We start from the raw sequence: 17,415 nt of genomic DNA on the forward strand, positions 1-17,415 counted from the left end.
CACACAGTTTCATGCAACAGCGCCACCTATTTGTACAAACTTTAGCACGCATGTTCAACAGCTCATCTGTAATGTCTGGACAACCATCCATGTGAGTGCGACCAAATGCTATGAAGGTATACAACACTTCCTGTTTATAATGCATGTACAAGAAGTAGATTGGGTATAACGATTGCAGTTTAAATGATATCAAATAACTTTGCATTTTGTCATGACTATCTCTTGATCATATGTGCAAAATTTGGTGCACATCAGCCATAGAACCTGGGACCAGTTGAAGAAGTTGGTTTGGATTTTTTGGCAACTTTGTAGTTTTTTGATTGTTGTTTTTTCCAAGCAATTTGGGTCATGTCGTATTTCACCAGATTCATCTCATGTCAGAGAACGTTTGGATTTAATGTTTTGGATTGCGTCATGTTCCATGTGGGAATTATAGGCCAGAACACATTTTCCTTCAGTGCAGTGTTGGCAATGTACTATTGGGGTTGAAGCCCCAAGTCTAAATTCTTGCTTGTGTTGTACGTCGCTTTGGACAAAAGTGTCTGCTAAATGAAATTGTAGAACTGTAGAATTGTAGAATTGTAGAATTGACACCCTTTCTCAACCCTCCTGCTGGTGTCATTGCCTTTGAGATAGTTTTCTTTATGATATCTAATATTATTCTCTGCTAACACCAGAGTGTCCCTGTCGTGTACTTTTTGTTTTTTATACTTGGTGTGTGGAGATGAACTGCAAATTTCAGTCAAATCAAAATTGATACAGACAATATCAGGAACATGCCATCCTTAATCTGAGTTTTGACTTAATAATCTTTATTTCATGACTCATTGACTAATTGTTGGGCTTTTATGTGTTTATCTCCCTTCTTTGACGTGGCCGTTTGGTCCGGTTAGCAAATGCTACAATTCTACAATTCTTCAATTCTATAATTCTACAATTTCATTTAGCAGACGCTTTTGTCCAAAGCGACGTACAACACAAGCAAGAATTCAGACTTAATTAAGGAAAAACCCATAGGAAGCGCAAAAGTGCTTCAGTTGTGATTTGGTCACAGGTACTGCCATCTAGTGGCAGAAGAAGTGTCGCCCCCCCCCCTCCCTTTTTTTTTTTGGACAAACATACAACATGACACAACCCAGTTAGTGCTACATAGTCACTAAGTGCTGGGTCTTGGACCCTCTGACTGATTCTACCCCAAAGAGGAGCAGAGTCAGGTTCAGTGCCTCGGTGCTCTCTGAACAATTGAGTCTTCAATTGTCTCTTAAAAGTAGAAAGGGACTCAGCAGAACACACAGAGTTCAGTAGTTCGTTCCACCATTTGGGAACAACAGAAGAGAAGAGTCTGGCTAGGGATTTGGAGCAGCGCTGGGCTGGAAGCACCAGGCGTCTTTGGCATGCAGAGCGTAGTGGGCGAGAAGGAGAGTAGACCTGGATCAGGGATTCCAGGTAGGCTGGAGCCGTTCTTGGGATTGTTTTGTGAGCCAAGAGAAGTGCCTTGAATTTGATCCTGGCTGCCACTGGAAGCCAGTGAAGAGAAACCAGCAGCGGGGTGACATGTGCCCTTTTGGGCTGGTTGAAGACCAGACGTGCTGCTGCATTCTGGATCATCTGCAGAGGCTTGAATGAGCCTGCAGGGAGGCCTGCCAGAAGAGAGTTGCAGTAGTCAATGTGTGAGATGACAAGAGCCTGAACCAGAATCTGTGTGTAAAACATACAAGTGCTACAAGTGAGCTGGGGGTTGATTCTTCCCGTGGTCACTAGTGATGGGTTGGTCGCGAATGAGACGGCTCAAAGAGCCGGCTCTTTGAAGTGAACGACAGGAGCCGGCTCCTTATTGGGAGCCGTTATTTTTTTTTTCTCCGCTCTTTCTCTCGCTCTCTCTTTCTCTCTCTCTCTCTCTCTCTCTCTCTCACACACACACTTTTTTTCTCTTTACGCAGCATGTGATTGGTCAATATGTGTATGTGTCTTGTGTTTGCGCTGAGCAGAGGTGAGATCCTACATTGATGAACCCCTTTGCCAGAGAAGTGCAGACCCACTGAGCTGGTGGAAAACCAAGGCATCCATTTATCCACGTCTTACTCAGGTGATGACAGGAAGACTGTGCATTGTGGCAACATCAGTCCCCTCAGAGAGAATCTTCTCCAAAACAGGACAGATAATTACAGACAGACGAAACCGGATCAGCCCCGCAAAGCTCAGGCACTTGGTATTTCTAAATGCCAACCTTTGCCTTGACTAAGGATCTTGGTGTTCTATTGCCTGCAATCCCTCCTGGTTCTCAGGATCACTTTTTTTTTTTTTTCTCAACCTCACCGTTCAGGATCAGGAAGGAGCAGATTGAGACAAAGTTTGAGAGGTCAACGCAGAGACAATCAGTGAGCAGGCGCACACACACATGCGCACACAGAGACACACACACACTCACACACAGAGGAAGTGAGTCTTCTACTGTGACTGTTCAGATTTCTAAACTCCTTATAATTATGCCAAATAGAAAAAGGAGGAGGGCTTTGGTTCTTGAGCTAAAACACAAGAAAAAAAAAACAAAAACGGGTTGCCGAACCTGCCCAGAGCCGAGGTTCCAACAACGCTGCTCACAGCTTTAATTTCTTTTTGTTTTGGATATTTAATCTATATTTTATTGTGTTGTGCTTTGCAGTGTTTTGTGTTGTTTCACTTTAAATTTATTTAAAGGAAAAAGCTGAGAATGTAAATAGTTAAAGTTGGATTGTAAATAGTTGTTTTTTGTATTTTATTTATGTTCAATTTATATATATATGTATATATATATATATATATATATTTTACATTTTTACATTATGTGGAGTGTATAAAGAAAAGCATATTTATTAAGTAAACATATATATAAATAAAAAACAAATTTCTTTCACATGAATGAGTCATTTTGTGCATAATTTCATATTGCTGTTGATAATAAATTAATTAAAGCATCAAAACAACTTGAAGAGCCGGTTCGGAGCCGAAAGAGCCGGCTCTTTTTAGTGAGCCGAGCCGAAAGAGCCGGCTCTCTAAAAAGAGCGAGAATTCCCATCACTAGTGGTCACACATCAGGATTTGTAATTGCATACATGACATTCTGAGAAGTGACATACCGATGAGTGCTCTATGAACTCGAGCTGATCTCGTTAACCCACCACCACGACTGTTTCACGTCTCTCCGCATGTGTGCTGTAAACTCTCATATCTACTTTTATCGAATATTGATTAACTTTTGGGGGATTTTTACTGCGTCTTGATACTGCAGTTGAGTTTGTATGGGAGCTGGAGATGGAACTCGTGTGTATCTGCCGGGATGTGATTACATTCACCTCAAACGGACGACTTCCTTTTGAGTGACGCAATGACGCAGAGACCGTCTGCGCACGTCGAATCCGGAAGTGATGAGTAGAGTCAGGAGACTGATCGAAAACAACAACATCAGCTCTGTGTTTGAAACAGACCTTGATCCCTCCGTTGGATACGCGGGCAGAAGACGTTTTTCTATCCGCGGAGGACAGCAGGGAGTGCGGACACATGTGGATCCAGCCGGAGGAGGTCCTGCTGGCCGGAGCGCTGTGGGTGTCGGAGCGGGCCAACCCGTTCTTTATCCTGCAGCGGAGGCGAGGACACGGCCGTGGCGGTGGGCTGTCCGGTGAGTCCCCTTCTTGCTCCCGTTGATGACTCGACACGTCACACACAGATAAAGAAGATTTAAACTCCTTCTAAGTTTCAAATGGACGAGTGAGGTCACAACAGCTTTTGGTTGTATCAAGTGGTCGTCTGTCCGTCTCATGAAATATGAGTCTTGTTTCAGTGTCCGGTGGGAAGGGCCATGGCTGGTGTTACGTCACAAAACGTCTGACTTTTCTTATCTCAGACACTCAGATGATGTCATAGAGCATCAGAGTCCTGACTGTCAGGTGTCATTTTTTTCTTATTCTACCTGAATAAGATGTTACCATGGAAACTGAGTACCCACAGAGGTTACCGACAGGGTGTACTAACAGCAGATACTAACAGGGTGTATCAAGAGCTTGTACTAAAATTGAATACCAGTTTTGGGTACTAGTTATGTGTATGAGTGAGAGATGGTGTGCGAAGAACCTCCATGGGAAAAATATGCACAGGTGTACATTCTAAAATTCAACCTCTACTTTATCTACAGTTCTACATATAGTAGTTGTATCGTACTTCACCATAATACGACAAAATATTTTTCACAGTACGACACACAGCATTACACAGCACAGGTCATTCTGTCCTCTCAGACTTCCTGCACATTTGAGATGATCCGCACCACGCTGATGAGATAAGGACTCACAGATGATGATGTCAGGCGTCAGATCGTGTGCCACTTCAGCGAGTGCAGACGAAGCAGAGTAAAATTACTGGCTGAAAGTATTGACAGGCCTGTCTCCTTTTCCAGGTCTCCTGGTCGGGACTCTGGATGTGGTTCTGGACTCCAGTGCCAGAGTGGCTCCGTACAGGATTTTGCTCCAGACTGCAGACTCTCAGATCTATTGGAATATCGCCTGTGGTGAGTGAGTTGCACCCTATTGGACTGTAGTCAACTAGAACCTACTGGACCAGATTCTACTGGACTGGAATCTACTGGACTCTAGTTGAGCAGGTGTAGAACCTCCCTCCTAGTAGAGCAGGAGTAGAACCTCCCTCCTAGTAGAGCAGGTGTAGAACCTCCCTCCTAGTAGAGCAGGAGTAGAACCTCCCTCCTAGTAGAGCAGGTGTAGAACCTCTCTCCTAGTAGAGCAGGTGTAAAACCTCCCTCCTAGTAGAGCAGGAGTAGAACCTCCCTCCTAGTAGAGCAGGTGTAGAACCTCCCTCCTAGTAGAGCAGGGGTAGAACCTCCCTCCTTGTAGAGAAGGGCTAGAACCTCCCTCCTAGTAGAGCAGGAGTAGAACCTCCCTCCTAGTAGAGCAGGTGTAGAACCTCCCTCCTTGTAGAGCAGGAGTAGAACCTCCCTCCTAGTAGAGCAGGTGTAGAACCTCCCTCCTTGTAGAGCAGGTGTAGAACCTCCCTCCCAGTAGAGCAGGTGTAGAACCTCCCTCCTAGTAGAGCAGGAGTAGAACCTCCCTCCTAGTAGAGCAGGTGTAGAACCTCCCTCCTTGTAGAGCAGGTGTAGAACCTCCCTCCCAGTAGAGCAGGTGTAGAACCTCCCTCCCAGTAGAGCAGGTGTAGAACCTCCCTCCTAGTAGAGCAGGAGTAGAACCTCTCTCCTAGTAGAGCAGGAGTAGAACCTCCCTCTTGCCAAGACTCTACAGGGTTCTCATCATCTACTGGACTTTATTGGAACAGAATCTACTAGACTTTTGTCTACTAAACTTTCCTGGACAAGACTTGACTAAACTCTCTTCGACTGGTCCGGACTCTATAGAACCAGTTGTTTTTTTATTTAACCCTCAGCTGTGTGTTGCAGGCTCTTCCAGGAAGGAGATCACAGCGCACTGGGATTGGCTGGAGTCCAACCTGCTGCAAACCATCTCCATCTTTGACAATGATGAAGACGTTACCACCTTTGTGAAAGGAAAGATATCTGTATGTCGCTTCCTGTATGTCTGGCTGTTCCGCTGTTCCTCTGTTTGCCTTGCAGTGAGTGATGTTCCTATCCTGCAGGGCATCATTGCGGAGGAGAACCGGCTGAAGCCTGGGGAAGAGCAGGAGGAGGATTGTGGAAAGTTTCGAGAAGCAGAACTGAAGATGAGGAAACTGTTCAGGATGCCCGAAGAGGAGAAGCTGGTTAACTACTATTCATGCAGTTACTGGAAGGGTCGTGTACCGCGGCAGGGCTGGCTCTACCTGTCCGTCAACCACCTGTGCTTCTACTCCCTTCTGTTGGGCAAGGAAGGTATGAGCAGCAAATCACAGATGGGCACCCAACGCTGCCTTCATACACTGACAGACACGCCATGACTCGCTCTTGTGACATGAAACACAGGCAGGTGGTTCCGTTGCGTCTGGACTTTAAAGTCCAGTCACAAGAGTTTTATGTTTTTAAAGATACATGGTGGTGATGACTGAGGTGTCCAAGATCAAGGTTCTGATTTCTCTAACAGTCATCACGTGCGTCTACGCGGCGCTGCTCCTCCCTCCTCTGACTGCTGATGTTATCACTGAACTGCACGAGACAGATATTTGGTCATGGTTCTAATTTCATGTTTCATTACTGGACACATACACACTGTTCCACCCTGTGCTGGGCAGGGCAAGGGAAGCTGGGGTGATTTTGGTGTGAGTGTGTTTTAAGATTGATCCCCACCCCCTCCTCCTCCCCCTCCAGTGACCCTGGTGGTGCAGTGGACGGAGGTGACCCAGCTGGAGAAGAATGCAACGTTGGTGTTTCCAGAGAGCGTTCGTGTCAGCACTCGTCACACTGATCATTTTTTCTCCATGTTCCTCAACATCAACGACACCTTCAAGCTCATGGAGCAGCTTGCCAACATTGCCATGCGCCAGCTGCTCGACAATGAAGCGTTTGCCGCTGACCGCTTGCTTCCCAAACCATGCAAGACACTGAAGAACGTCTCTGTGCTCAAGAGGTGTGTCCATAACTTAGAGAAACATTTGTAACCTTGTCTTCTGAACTTGCTAATCCTTCTTCTGTCGGCTTTCCGGTCCAGGGATTTGGACGCACGGGCCAAGAATGAGCGGTACCGGACAATGTTTCGACTGACGCAAGATGAGCGTCTTGATGGTCATACAGACTGCACCCTGTGGACGCCGTTCGCCAAGATGCATGTTGTGGGACAGTTGTTCATCTCAAACAATTATATCTGTTTTAACAGCAAAGAAGAAGATCTATGCCAGCTCATCATCCCACTAAGAGAGGTACGTGGACATTGCCACCATGTGATGTTGTAGAGTAAAATAAGCTAGAATAGGATTTTTTGGTGGGCAAAGCCCCAGCATTGCCTGAACTTAGCCTGTAGCCTGGATTTTGCCTGTAGCCTGGGTTTAGCCTTGGCATATCCTGGGCTTAGCTTGTAGCCTGGGTTTAGCTTGGGTGTAGCCTTGGCATATCCTGGGCTTAGCTTGTAGCCTGGGTTTAGCTTGGGTGTAGCCTTGACATATCCTGGGCTTAGCTTGTAGCCTGGGTTTAGCCTGGGCATAGCTTGGGTTTAGCCTGGCATGTACAAACAGTATCAAAGAATAGCAGCTAAAGATGTCAGATGCCTGGGTGCACTGCACGTAATGTGTGTTCATGTGTAGAACTGGACATGGTTTGTGATCATGTATACTAACCCATTTCAGCATCTATAATTTGTTTATAACATTTGATTATGTTTTGTGATCTTGTGTGTTCATAACCATAAAAATTAATGTTAGATGAAACGTGTGTTTGCAGTCATAAATATTTTTTAGAAGTAAATTATCAAAAAGCCTGTATTTACTGGAGGCTGCTTGAGTCAGTGAGTTCATTGGGAAAGGACCTGCAACACTGGCAGAAGTGCTGACTCCCTGAGATTCGGACCAGCCCGTACAGGTTGAGAGAAGGAGGAGACTGCTCAGGGTCTCCAGGTATAAAGGGAGCTATGACAGGTATAACGATTGACACTTTGAGAATGTTGGGCAGTTTGTTCCTGGGATTGGCTCAAGTTTGTTTGTGTTACTGCTGCTGTCAATCACAATAAACTCTTTGCAATCGATTCTGTTTTTCTCCGGTGATGCTCATTGAAGTTGATTTTTCTTCGGATGAATTTTACTACTAAGGCAACAGTGAGAATAGATCAGAAATAAGCCCTTGAAGAAATACCTTGAGGAATAAACCGAAGGACAGTGGAATGTTCAGGGGCATTCTGTAATCCAGCAACACCGCTCAGCTGAACTTGTATCTAGACACGTATTGTTAGACTCTTGGAACGGCTCATTATGTTGAGCATGCTAAAATGCTTGTTAGCACGTTTGACAGTTTGTTTGCATGCTCATTTGCAGTAAACCACGGTTTAGCAGAGGCTGATGGGAGTTTTTGTTGACCACTGACAAACGTTGGCGGAAGACGAAGTAGATATCATCACACCTGTCTGTCCGCTGGGTACCCATGATCCTCTGCTCCGCAGGTGTCCATTGTGGAGAAGGCAGACAGCAGCAGTGTCTTGCCGTGTCCTGTTTCCATCAGCACCAAGAACAAGATGAACTTCCTGTTTGCTAACCTCAAAGACAGAGACTTCCTAGTCCAGCGGATTTCTGACTTCCTGCAGCGAACCCCTGACAGCTTATGGGGTGACATCAGCCCGCTGGCTCTGATTGGTCACTCGGTGTGTATTGGTCCAGCCCGCCCCATGTAGCATAACCGTTCTTTCATGAATTTACTTTGTGTCATTTTCTTTTGTGATGTTTGCAATGTGTTCTCAGGCCTCCCCCGCTGTCCCCTCAACCTTATCTGCAGGTTCAGAGTCTGTCCACAGGGGGCGTCATTACCACCCTGGTCTGGCCACAGCTAGCCAGGGTCTACTGCAGCTCTACCACCGCCATGCCACCGAGGACCTGGGACCCAAAGCCGTGAGTCCAGGCTTCTGCTGGTTCTGAGGAGGGCCAGAGGGTTCTCAAAGTGTGGTTTGAGTTTTGTTGGAGAAAATTAGTATTGTTATTGTTATTATTGTAGAGTATGATTATTACAGAGGAATACTTGATGTACACATACAGTACAGATTTTGGCAAACTGTAGTAAACAAATACAGTGTTGAAAAAATAAAGGGATCACATGATCATTAAGGTGTAGCGTCAAGTCAATCACACTTCCAGAATGCAAGGAATCAATAATGATACCGAATCAGTTTCACAGCTTTTTGTAAATGGGACAAACAGCAGGGGGACAGGAGAGGACACAAGTGGGACCACCTCTACCAGGAGGGTTCAGCAGGGGGACAGGAGAGGACACTAACAGGTGTACTAACAGCCCCCATCTGCTGAAGCCTGCTGGTGTAGGACGTCCTGCTAGTGTCCTCTCCTGTCCCCCAGCTGAACCCTCCTGGTAGAGGTGGTCCCACTTGTGTCCTCTCTTGTCCCCCTGTTGTGTGTCGGATTTACACGAAAGCTGTGAAACTGATTTGATATCATTATTGATTCTTAACATTATGGAAGTGTGATTGACTTGACGCTACACCTTAATGATCGTGTGATCCCTTTATTTGTTTGTCAGTCGTGCATATAATACCTACACGCGTGGACAAAATGGTTGGTACCCTTCCTTTAAAGAAAGAAAAACCCACAATGGTCACTGAAATAACTTGAAACTGACAAAAGTAATAATAAATAAAAATTTACTGAAAATTAATGAATGAAAATCAAACATTGCTTTTGAATTGTGGTTCAACAGAATAATTTTAATAAAACAAACTAACGAAACTGGCCTGGACAAAAATGATGGTACCCCTGGAAAAGATTGAAAACAATTTGACCATAAGGACATGTTAAACTAATGTGTGTCCTGTAATTAGCATCACAGGTGTCTTCAAACTTGTTATCTGTCCGTCTGCCTATTTAAAGGGTGACAAGAAGTCACTCTGCTGTTTGGTATCATGATGTGGACCACACTGAGCATGGACCACAGAAAGCTAAGGAGAGAGTTGTCTCAAGAGATTGGAAAGAAAATTATAGAAAAGCACGTTAAAGGTAAAGGTTATAAGACCATCTCCAAGCAGCTTGATGTTCCTGTGACTACAGTTGCACGTATTATTCAGACGTTTAAGGTCCACGGGACTGTAGCCAACCTCCCTGGACGTGGCCGCAAGAGGAAAATTAATGACAAATTGAGGAGACGGATAATATGAATAGTAACCAAAGAGCCCAGAACTTCAAAAGAGATTAGAGGTGAACTCCAAGGTCGAGGTACATCAGTGTCAGATCGCACTATCCGTCGCTGTTTGAGCCAAAGCGGACTTAATGGAAGACGACCGAGGAAAACTCCACTATTGGAAGCAAATCATAAAAAAGCGAGACTGGAGTTTGCCAAAATGCATGTTGACAAGCCACAAAGCTTCTGGGAGGATGTCCTTTGGACAGATGAGGCAAAACTGGAGCCTTTTGGACAGTCACATCAGCTCCATGTTCACAGACGCAAAACTGAAGCATACAAAGAAAAGAACACTGTACCTGCTGTGAAACATGGAGGAGGCTCGGTCATGTTCTGGGGCTGCTGTGCTGCATCTGGCACAGGGTGTCTTGAATCTGCAGGGTACAATGAAATCCCAAGACTATCGAGGCATTCTGGAGCGAAATGTGCTGCCCAGTGTCAGAACGCTTGGTCTCAGTCGCAGGTCATGGGTGCTCCAACAGGATAATGACCCAAAACACCCAAGAATGGCTAAGAACAAAAGACGATTCTGAAGTGGCCGTCTAGGAGACCTGATCTAAATCCTATTGAACATCTGTGGACGGAGCTGAAACAAGTGGTCTGGAGAAGGCACCCTTCAAACCTGAGACACCTGGAGCCGTTTGCTCACGAGGAGTGGGCCAAAATACCTGTCGACAGGTGCAGACGTCTCATTGAGAATTACAGAAATCGCTTGATTGCAGTGATTGCCTCAAAGGTTGTGCAACAAAACATTAAGTTAAGGGTACCATCATTTCTGTCCAGGCCAGTTTCATAATTCTGTTTTTTAAAATTATTCTGTTCAACCAGAATTCAAAAGCAATGTTTGATTTCCATGAGTTAATTTTCAGTACATTTTTATTTATTATTACTTTTGTCAATTTCAAGTTATTTCAGTGACCATTGTTTGTTTTTCTTTCTTTAACGGAAGGGTACCAACAATTTTGTCCACGTGTATATTTATCTATAAGACACATTATTTAGAGCTCAGAGGAGAACCAGGACAGTTCTATCCTGATGACTTGTCTTAGTAGGTGCGGGGTGTTTAGTTGGTTTCTTTGTCCTGCAGATGAAAGAGAAGATGAAGGAAGAGGCGTGGAACATCCACTTCTCTGAGTTTGGTCGAGGAGTCTGCATGTACAGAACCTCTAGAACAAGAGAACTGGTCCTCAATGGGATCCCAGAATGCCTGCGAGGGGAGCTGTGGCTGCTGTTCTCTGGTACCTGTTCACTCATTTGCTCGCTTGCTCACTCACTCATTCACTCACTTGTTTGCTCTATCCACGTGTCCCCTCAGGAGCCCAGAATGAGATGGCGAGCCATGCTGGTTACTATGGTGATCTTGTGGAGCAGGCCATGGGTTTGTGTTCGCTGGCGACCGAAGAGATTGAGCGTGACCTCCACCGCTCCATGCCTGAACACAGAGCCTTCCAGAATGAGACAGGCATTGCAGCACTGCGCCGCGTCCTGACTGCATATGCCCACCGCAACCCAGGCATCGGATACTGCCAGGTCACATGATACATAACACACATCAGGGGTTCTCAAAGTCTGGTCCTGATACCTGATAGGGGACTGTTGTCAGTCAGTCACGGTGTGTAAAGGTGTTGCATTATAACACGTACTCACGCATTACAACACACACACACACACACACACACACACACACACACATTTTTAGGCTAAACACAGATAACATTACAAGTCCACCACTGACCAGCGTGTTCGCGAGTGCTGTCAACCAGCACCAGCCTGATGTGAAGGGGGTCTCTGCAGAGTCCGGTTCAACTGAGGTTAGCTTCAGGCTCAAGTCCGGCTCTGCCTCTGTCTTGACGGCAGCGAGTGGAGAGAAGCTTTGCTGGCTCAGACTTGCTGTGGAGGGAGGAGAGAGCAGGAGAGTGGAGGTGTTGCTACATCCAGGAACAATGAGTGTTTAGTGAAAGCAGACTCAAGTGTTCCGTCCGTGTTCTGTCAGAAGTTCCTGCTCATCAACAGTAAAATCACTGCAGAGGTGAACTGGTTTCTCCTCAAGTTGTTAGCTTCAGCCATCACAGTATTCAGGAGCTGCTGTCTGAGGGAGCTGAGGTTCCACCACGCCGTCTCTGACTCTTGCATCCAGGTTCAGTTTGTGTTCAGTTTGCTGCAGCGTGAGCACTGCGCTACCACCATAGCCTTGGAGCAACTGCTGGTAAGGCTGCAGACTGGGGACCCTCCTGGAGAACAGCCAGCTTGAATCAGCAGAGCTAAGACAAATGCCGCGAGTGCTTTTGGACTAATTCTTAAATACCTTCCAAATAAAAAATACAAGATTTTCTCATACTTTGAATGCTGTTTTATGGCGATAACAATTAAAGAAATGCAACAGCATTTTGAATCTTGGGATGGTTCTTGGATGTTTTGGGACCTTGATGATTTCTGTTTGTCCTTGTTTTGATGGGAACAAACCCAGAACCACCCGTTGGCCTGTATATAAATGGCGTTTTCCTCCTGCAGGCGATGAACATCGTCACCTCGGTGCTGCTGCTCTACTGCACAGAGGAAGAAGCCTTCTGGCTGCTGGTGGCCCTCTGTGAGCGAATGCTGCCTGACTACTACAACACCAGGGTTGTAGGTCAGTGGCCTCTGACCTCCTCGCTGCTACTTCTATAAAATGTCCACTGCTAATGTGCTCTGTGTTCCTGCAGGGGCCCTGGTGGACCAGGGCGTGTTCGAGGACCTGACTCGGGCCTTCCTGCCACTGCTCTACGAACACATGCAGGACCTGGGTGTCATCTCCACCATCAGTCTGTCCTGGTTCCTCACACTCTTCCTGTCCGTCATGCCCTTCGATAGCGCTGTACTGTTGGTTGACTGCTTCTTCTACGAGGGCATCAAAGTCATCTTCCAGGTACTGTCTGGTTCCTGGTTCTGAGCTCTGGCCTCTAACGAAGTGAGCTGATCTACTTCCTGTCTCTGGCAGGTGGCGCTGGCGGTGCTTCACGACAACATGGAGGCTCTGTTGTCCTGCAGTGATGAAGGAGAAGCCATGACCATCCTGGGCAGGTAGAGTCATCATATGACTGATGATGCAAACAGGTGTCATAAGGGTCAACACTTTGTATGTGTGTGTGTGTGTTTGTTTTCTCAGGTATCTGGATAATGTCGTGAACAGACAGACTGTGGCTCCGCCCATCCCTCACCTACATGCCCTGCTGACAAGTGGGGACGAGCCACCACCTGAGATTGACATCTTTGACCTCATCAAGTCGTCCTATGAGGTGAAGTCCCTCTGCCCTCCCTGTGTGACCAGTCTGACTGCTGCGGGCGTAACAATACGCTCTAACTCCTGATTTCCCTCTTTCTATAAGCAGAAGTTCGGCAGCCTTCGGTCGGATGTAATCGAGCAGATGAGATTCAAACAGAGGTTAAAGGTCATCCAGTCACTGGAGGACACAGCCAAGAGAAGCGTGGTGAGTGGTGCTTGCATGCTGTGTGGTGATGCTGACGTGTTAGACCAGCCAGATTGTTGACAGCTGTGCTTGTTTGCAGGTGAGGGCCATGATGACGGAATCGGCCTTCAGCATTGAAGAGCTGGAAGAGCTTTACTGTCTCTTTAAGGTCCAAATGTCTGTCTTTTGAAATTTAATTTCACTGACACTAGGTTTAACTCACTGTTCCTTGTAGGCTGTAACAGAAGGGACACTCGTCAAAATCTCTATAAACAGTAGTGGATTTATGTACACGACCCGTCCAGGGTGAACCCCGCCTCTCGCCCATTGTCAGCTTGGATAGGCTCCAGCCCCTGAGACCTTCAACAGATAAGTGGTATAGAGGATGGATGGATGAATGCATTTATGTACAAAACAACCATAAGTAACAGAAAGAACATGGAGGTCAGTAATCAGATGTGTCAGCATGAAAGAATGTGTGGGAGCTTCAGTTGTGACTGAGGAGGAGGTGAGGGAGGGTGCGTCTGCAGGGAGGCAAAGCCTTTGAATGAGACCAATACCAGGTCCAGGTTCTGGACGATGAAGGTGGTTGACTTTTCTGGAAACTATATCACCATGGTAACTAATGCTGTAGCCCTGACCTGCTCTGGAGCAGTTGAGGAGGTTAGAGGCAGGAGGCAAGCTCCGCCCTCTTATCAGTCACAAAAGCTGACTACTTACCATCACATCTCATGGTCAATGTCTTTCCCATTCATCATTCAATAATTATAGTATGGATTTACGCACCTACCCATTCATGACCTGTCAATCAAAGGTGATCTTGATAATGAACAGTGAGTTTAAAGTCTGTTACCATGTTGCAGCTCTGCCTCTTGCCTGGCGGTGGGTTAGGCTGGGTGGTTAGGGGGCGGCGACCTGATGACAGATTGTTAATTTCCCTGACAACTAAGAGTTGAAATACCTATATATATATATATATAGAGAGAGAGAGAGAGAGAGAGAGAGAGAAAATAACATCTGGAATAACAGGAAGCAGTTGAGCTGTTGTCATTGACCGTACCAACATACTCCCAGCTGGCTAGCACGTCAGCAGTTAGCTTCAACCAGCTGTGTCAATGTTCTTTCAGTCCAAGCACATGACAAGCTGCTACTGGGGTGCCAGCAGCTCTGCAGCCGAGCGCCATGACCCCAGCCTGCCCTACCTGGAACAGTACCGCATTGACCCGGCCCAGTTCAGCCAGCTGTTCACTGCACTTGCTCCCTGGGTCTGTGGAGGCCACACCCCCACACTGTCAGCCCGCCTCTTCAGAATCCTGGACCAGAACCAGGATGGACTAGTCAATTTCAAAGAGTTCATCATCGGACTCAGTAAGTTTTACCGAGCAGCGGTGTCAAAGGTTAAAATCCTGAAAAACCCTTCGAACATTCAAATGAGTCAACTTTGATCCACACAGCTCAAGAATGTGTGGGCCGTGCAACACAAGATTTCATGACTTATATTGAAAGCTTCATGAGTATTGGGCCACTTGGACCGGTTTCAGATCAGTCAGATCTACAGCTTCACTGGTTTCCGCTCACGACGGAAGCAACGAATAATAACTCTGATAATTACAACTTGATGGTGGAGCCCCACCCAAGTTTTAATCAACATTATCTACATTAAAAAGAAGAATTTTTTCATCAGGGTTTATGTCCTGATGTTGCGTTCACACGATATGAGACACTGCCGTCGGCAGCATGAACAGTCGTCCATCAAGATTTTTTTCAAATTGCTGTGGTATGTAATAGGTTTGTGTGTTAGTTTAGCAAAAATGGTTGCAAGGCAGAAACATTCCTGCTTCATGTGTTGTCAAACATCTAGAAAAAAAATCACACCAGACTTGTCAGAAATTCTTTCAAATGTTTGGCGACACATTGAGCTTGGCTCTCTCTGTCCACTGGTGAAGTCACTGAGTGTTTGATGGTTTGCAGCATCTGTCAGTGTTGCTGTCATTTGATGCTCCTGGTGTGTCTGCAGGTGGGATGTATCATGGCGACATGACAGAGAAACTCAAACTGCTCTTCAAGCTCCACCTACCACCAGGTAAGTCCTTCCCTGCTTCTGTCTTCAGTGTGCAGTAACTTATGTCTTCTGAAGTGCTACTCAGGAAGCATAAGTTAATGAGCAGTTAACATGAAGAGTTAATGAGCTGGACCCTATTTAATTGCTGTCTCAAACTACATTCTACAATTCTACAATTTCATTTAGCAGACGCTTTTGTCCAAAGCGACGTACAACACAAGCAAGAATTTAGACCTAATTAAGGAAAAACCCATAGTAGCGCAAAAGTGCTCCAGTTGTGATTTGGTCACAGGTACTGCCATCTAGTGGCAGAAGAAGTGTCGCCCCCCTCCCTTTTTTTTTTTTGTGACAAACATACAACATCACCCAACACAGTTAGTGCTACATAGTCACTAAGTGCTGGGTCTTGGACCCTCTGACTGATTCTACCCCAGGACAAAGAGGAGCAGAGTCAGGTTCAGTGCCTCGGTGCTCTCTGAACAATTGAGTCTTCAATTGTCTCTTAAAAGTAGAAAGGGACTCAGCAGGACGCACAGAGTTCGGTAGTTGGTTCTACCATTTGGGAACAACAGAAGAGAAGAGTCTGGCTAGAGATTTGGAGCAGCGCTGGGCTGGAAGCACCAGGCGTCTTTGGCATGCAGAGCGTAGTGGGCGAGAAGGAGAGTAGACCTGGATCAGGGATTCCAGGTAGGCTGGAGCCGTTCTTGGGATTGTTTTGTAAGCCAAGAGAAGTGCCTTGAATTTGATCTTGGCTGCCACTGGAAGCCAGTGAAGAGAAACCAGCAGCGGGGTGACATGTGCCCTTTTGGGCTGGTTGAAGACCAGACGTGCTGCTGCATTCTGGATCATCTGCAGAGGCTTGAATGAGCCTGCAGGGAGGCCTGCCAGAAGAGAGGTGCAGTAGTCAATGCGTGAGATGACAAGAGCCTGAACCAGAAGCTGTGTGGTCTGTTGGGTCAGGAGGGGTCTGATCTTCCTGATGTTGTAGAGGGCGTAACGGCAAGACCGAGAAACTGAGGCCACATGAACCTTAAAGGTCAGCTGGTCATCAATCATGACACCCAGGTTTCTGGCTGAGTTTGTGGGCACAAGTAGGCTCGAGTCAAGTTGGACACTAACCTGAGGCTGAACATACCATACCACATACCACGATACGAGCAGCAAGTGTGTACCTGAGACCAACTTTATCGTGAATTCGGTTGATAAATACATGAACGTAAGTGTGAACATGGACAGTATCTCACCATGGCCCCACAAACACATCAACTTCCATCTTGCCCCTCTGCTGCTGAAACGTCTTTGTGCAGAAAGTGACGACTACTTGGTAATTTTGAAGTGGGCGGAGTTACATGATCCTCGGCATGAAAAAGTTTGTGGTTGAGGAAACTGATAAATCGTCTGTGTCACGTGACTACTTGTAACTACGTGTTCTGTTGATGTTGCAGCTCTGTGTTCTGAAGAGGCGGAGTCTGCTCTGGAAGCAGCACACTTCTTCACAGACAACCTGCCACAAGGTGATCTCTCACACACACACACACACACACACACACACACACACACATACTCACGTACACGCACACTCACTTACTCACACACACACACACATACTCGCTCACATTCACACACACTCACGTACACGCACACTCACTCACACACACACACTCACGTACACGCACACTCACTTACTCACACACACACTCACACACACACATACTCACTCACATACATGCACACTCACTCACACACACACACACTCACGTACACGCACACTCACTTACTCACACACACACTCACACTCACACACACACACACATACTCACTCACACACACACTCACACACACAGTGAACTCATGAGTTGCTGGTTCATTGACACGTTCATTTAGTCTGGACTAATGAAGACGAGAATGCCGTCAAACATGAACCGGTATCCCTGATCTGACTCTGATTGATTTGCTGGTAGAGATGCATGAAGGCTGTACTCATTAATGCTCCTCTTTCCTCTCACTCACAATCAGCCTCCCTTCATCTTCCCTTCTGCTTCTGTTGTTTCCTGTTCTTCTAGAACCTTCCTTCCTGTCTAGTCCAGACTCTGTGG

The 17,415-nt window shown here is 46.3% G+C and overlaps 1 protein-coding gene across 1 annotated transcript in view; it reads left to right on the forward strand.

Moving 5' to 3' along the window:
* Positions 1-3,374: 3,374 nt before the first annotated feature.
* tbc1d9b (TBC1 domain family member 9b) overlaps positions 3,375-17,415 on the forward strand; it is a 22,130-nt gene continuing 8,089 nt past the window's right edge. Inside the window, exons 1-20 of the mRNA XM_086222429.1 lie at positions 3,375-3,655; positions 4,430-4,540; positions 5,438-5,556; positions 5,635-5,866; positions 6,299-6,557; positions 6,639-6,846; positions 8,076-8,273; positions 8,371-8,517; positions 10,899-11,049; positions 11,127-11,341; positions 12,323-12,440; positions 12,514-12,716; positions 12,789-12,871; positions 12,957-13,086; positions 13,180-13,278; positions 13,358-13,426; positions 14,385-14,625; positions 15,275-15,340; positions 16,765-16,833; positions 17,383-17,415. The exon at positions 17,383-17,415 is cut by the window's right edge and continues 21 nt beyond it. Coding sequence (XP_086078555.1) covers positions 3,538-3,655; positions 4,430-4,540; positions 5,438-5,556; positions 5,635-5,866; positions 6,299-6,557; positions 6,639-6,846; positions 8,076-8,273; positions 8,371-8,517; positions 10,899-11,049; positions 11,127-11,341; positions 12,323-12,440; positions 12,514-12,716; positions 12,789-12,871; positions 12,957-13,086; positions 13,180-13,278; positions 13,358-13,426; positions 14,385-14,625; positions 15,275-15,340; positions 16,765-16,833; positions 17,383-17,415 — 2,869 coding nt within the window. The 5' untranslated portion in view covers positions 3,375-3,537. The remainder of the gene's footprint in view (positions 3,656-4,429; positions 4,541-5,437; positions 5,557-5,634; positions 5,867-6,298; positions 6,558-6,638; positions 6,847-8,075; positions 8,274-8,370; positions 8,518-10,898; positions 11,050-11,126; positions 11,342-12,322; positions 12,441-12,513; positions 12,717-12,788; positions 12,872-12,956; positions 13,087-13,179; positions 13,279-13,357; positions 13,427-14,384; positions 14,626-15,274; positions 15,341-16,764; positions 16,834-17,382) is intronic.

The sequence above is a fragment of the Aulostomus chinensis genome, chromosome 13, assembly GCF_037954235.1.
Source record: "Aulostomus chinensis isolate RoL2024-O1b breed Wild chromosome 13, RoL_Achi_v1.0, whole genome shotgun sequence".
NCBI classification, from domain to species: Eukaryota; Metazoa; Chordata; class Actinopteri; order Syngnathiformes; family Aulostomidae; genus Aulostomus; species Aulostomus chinensis.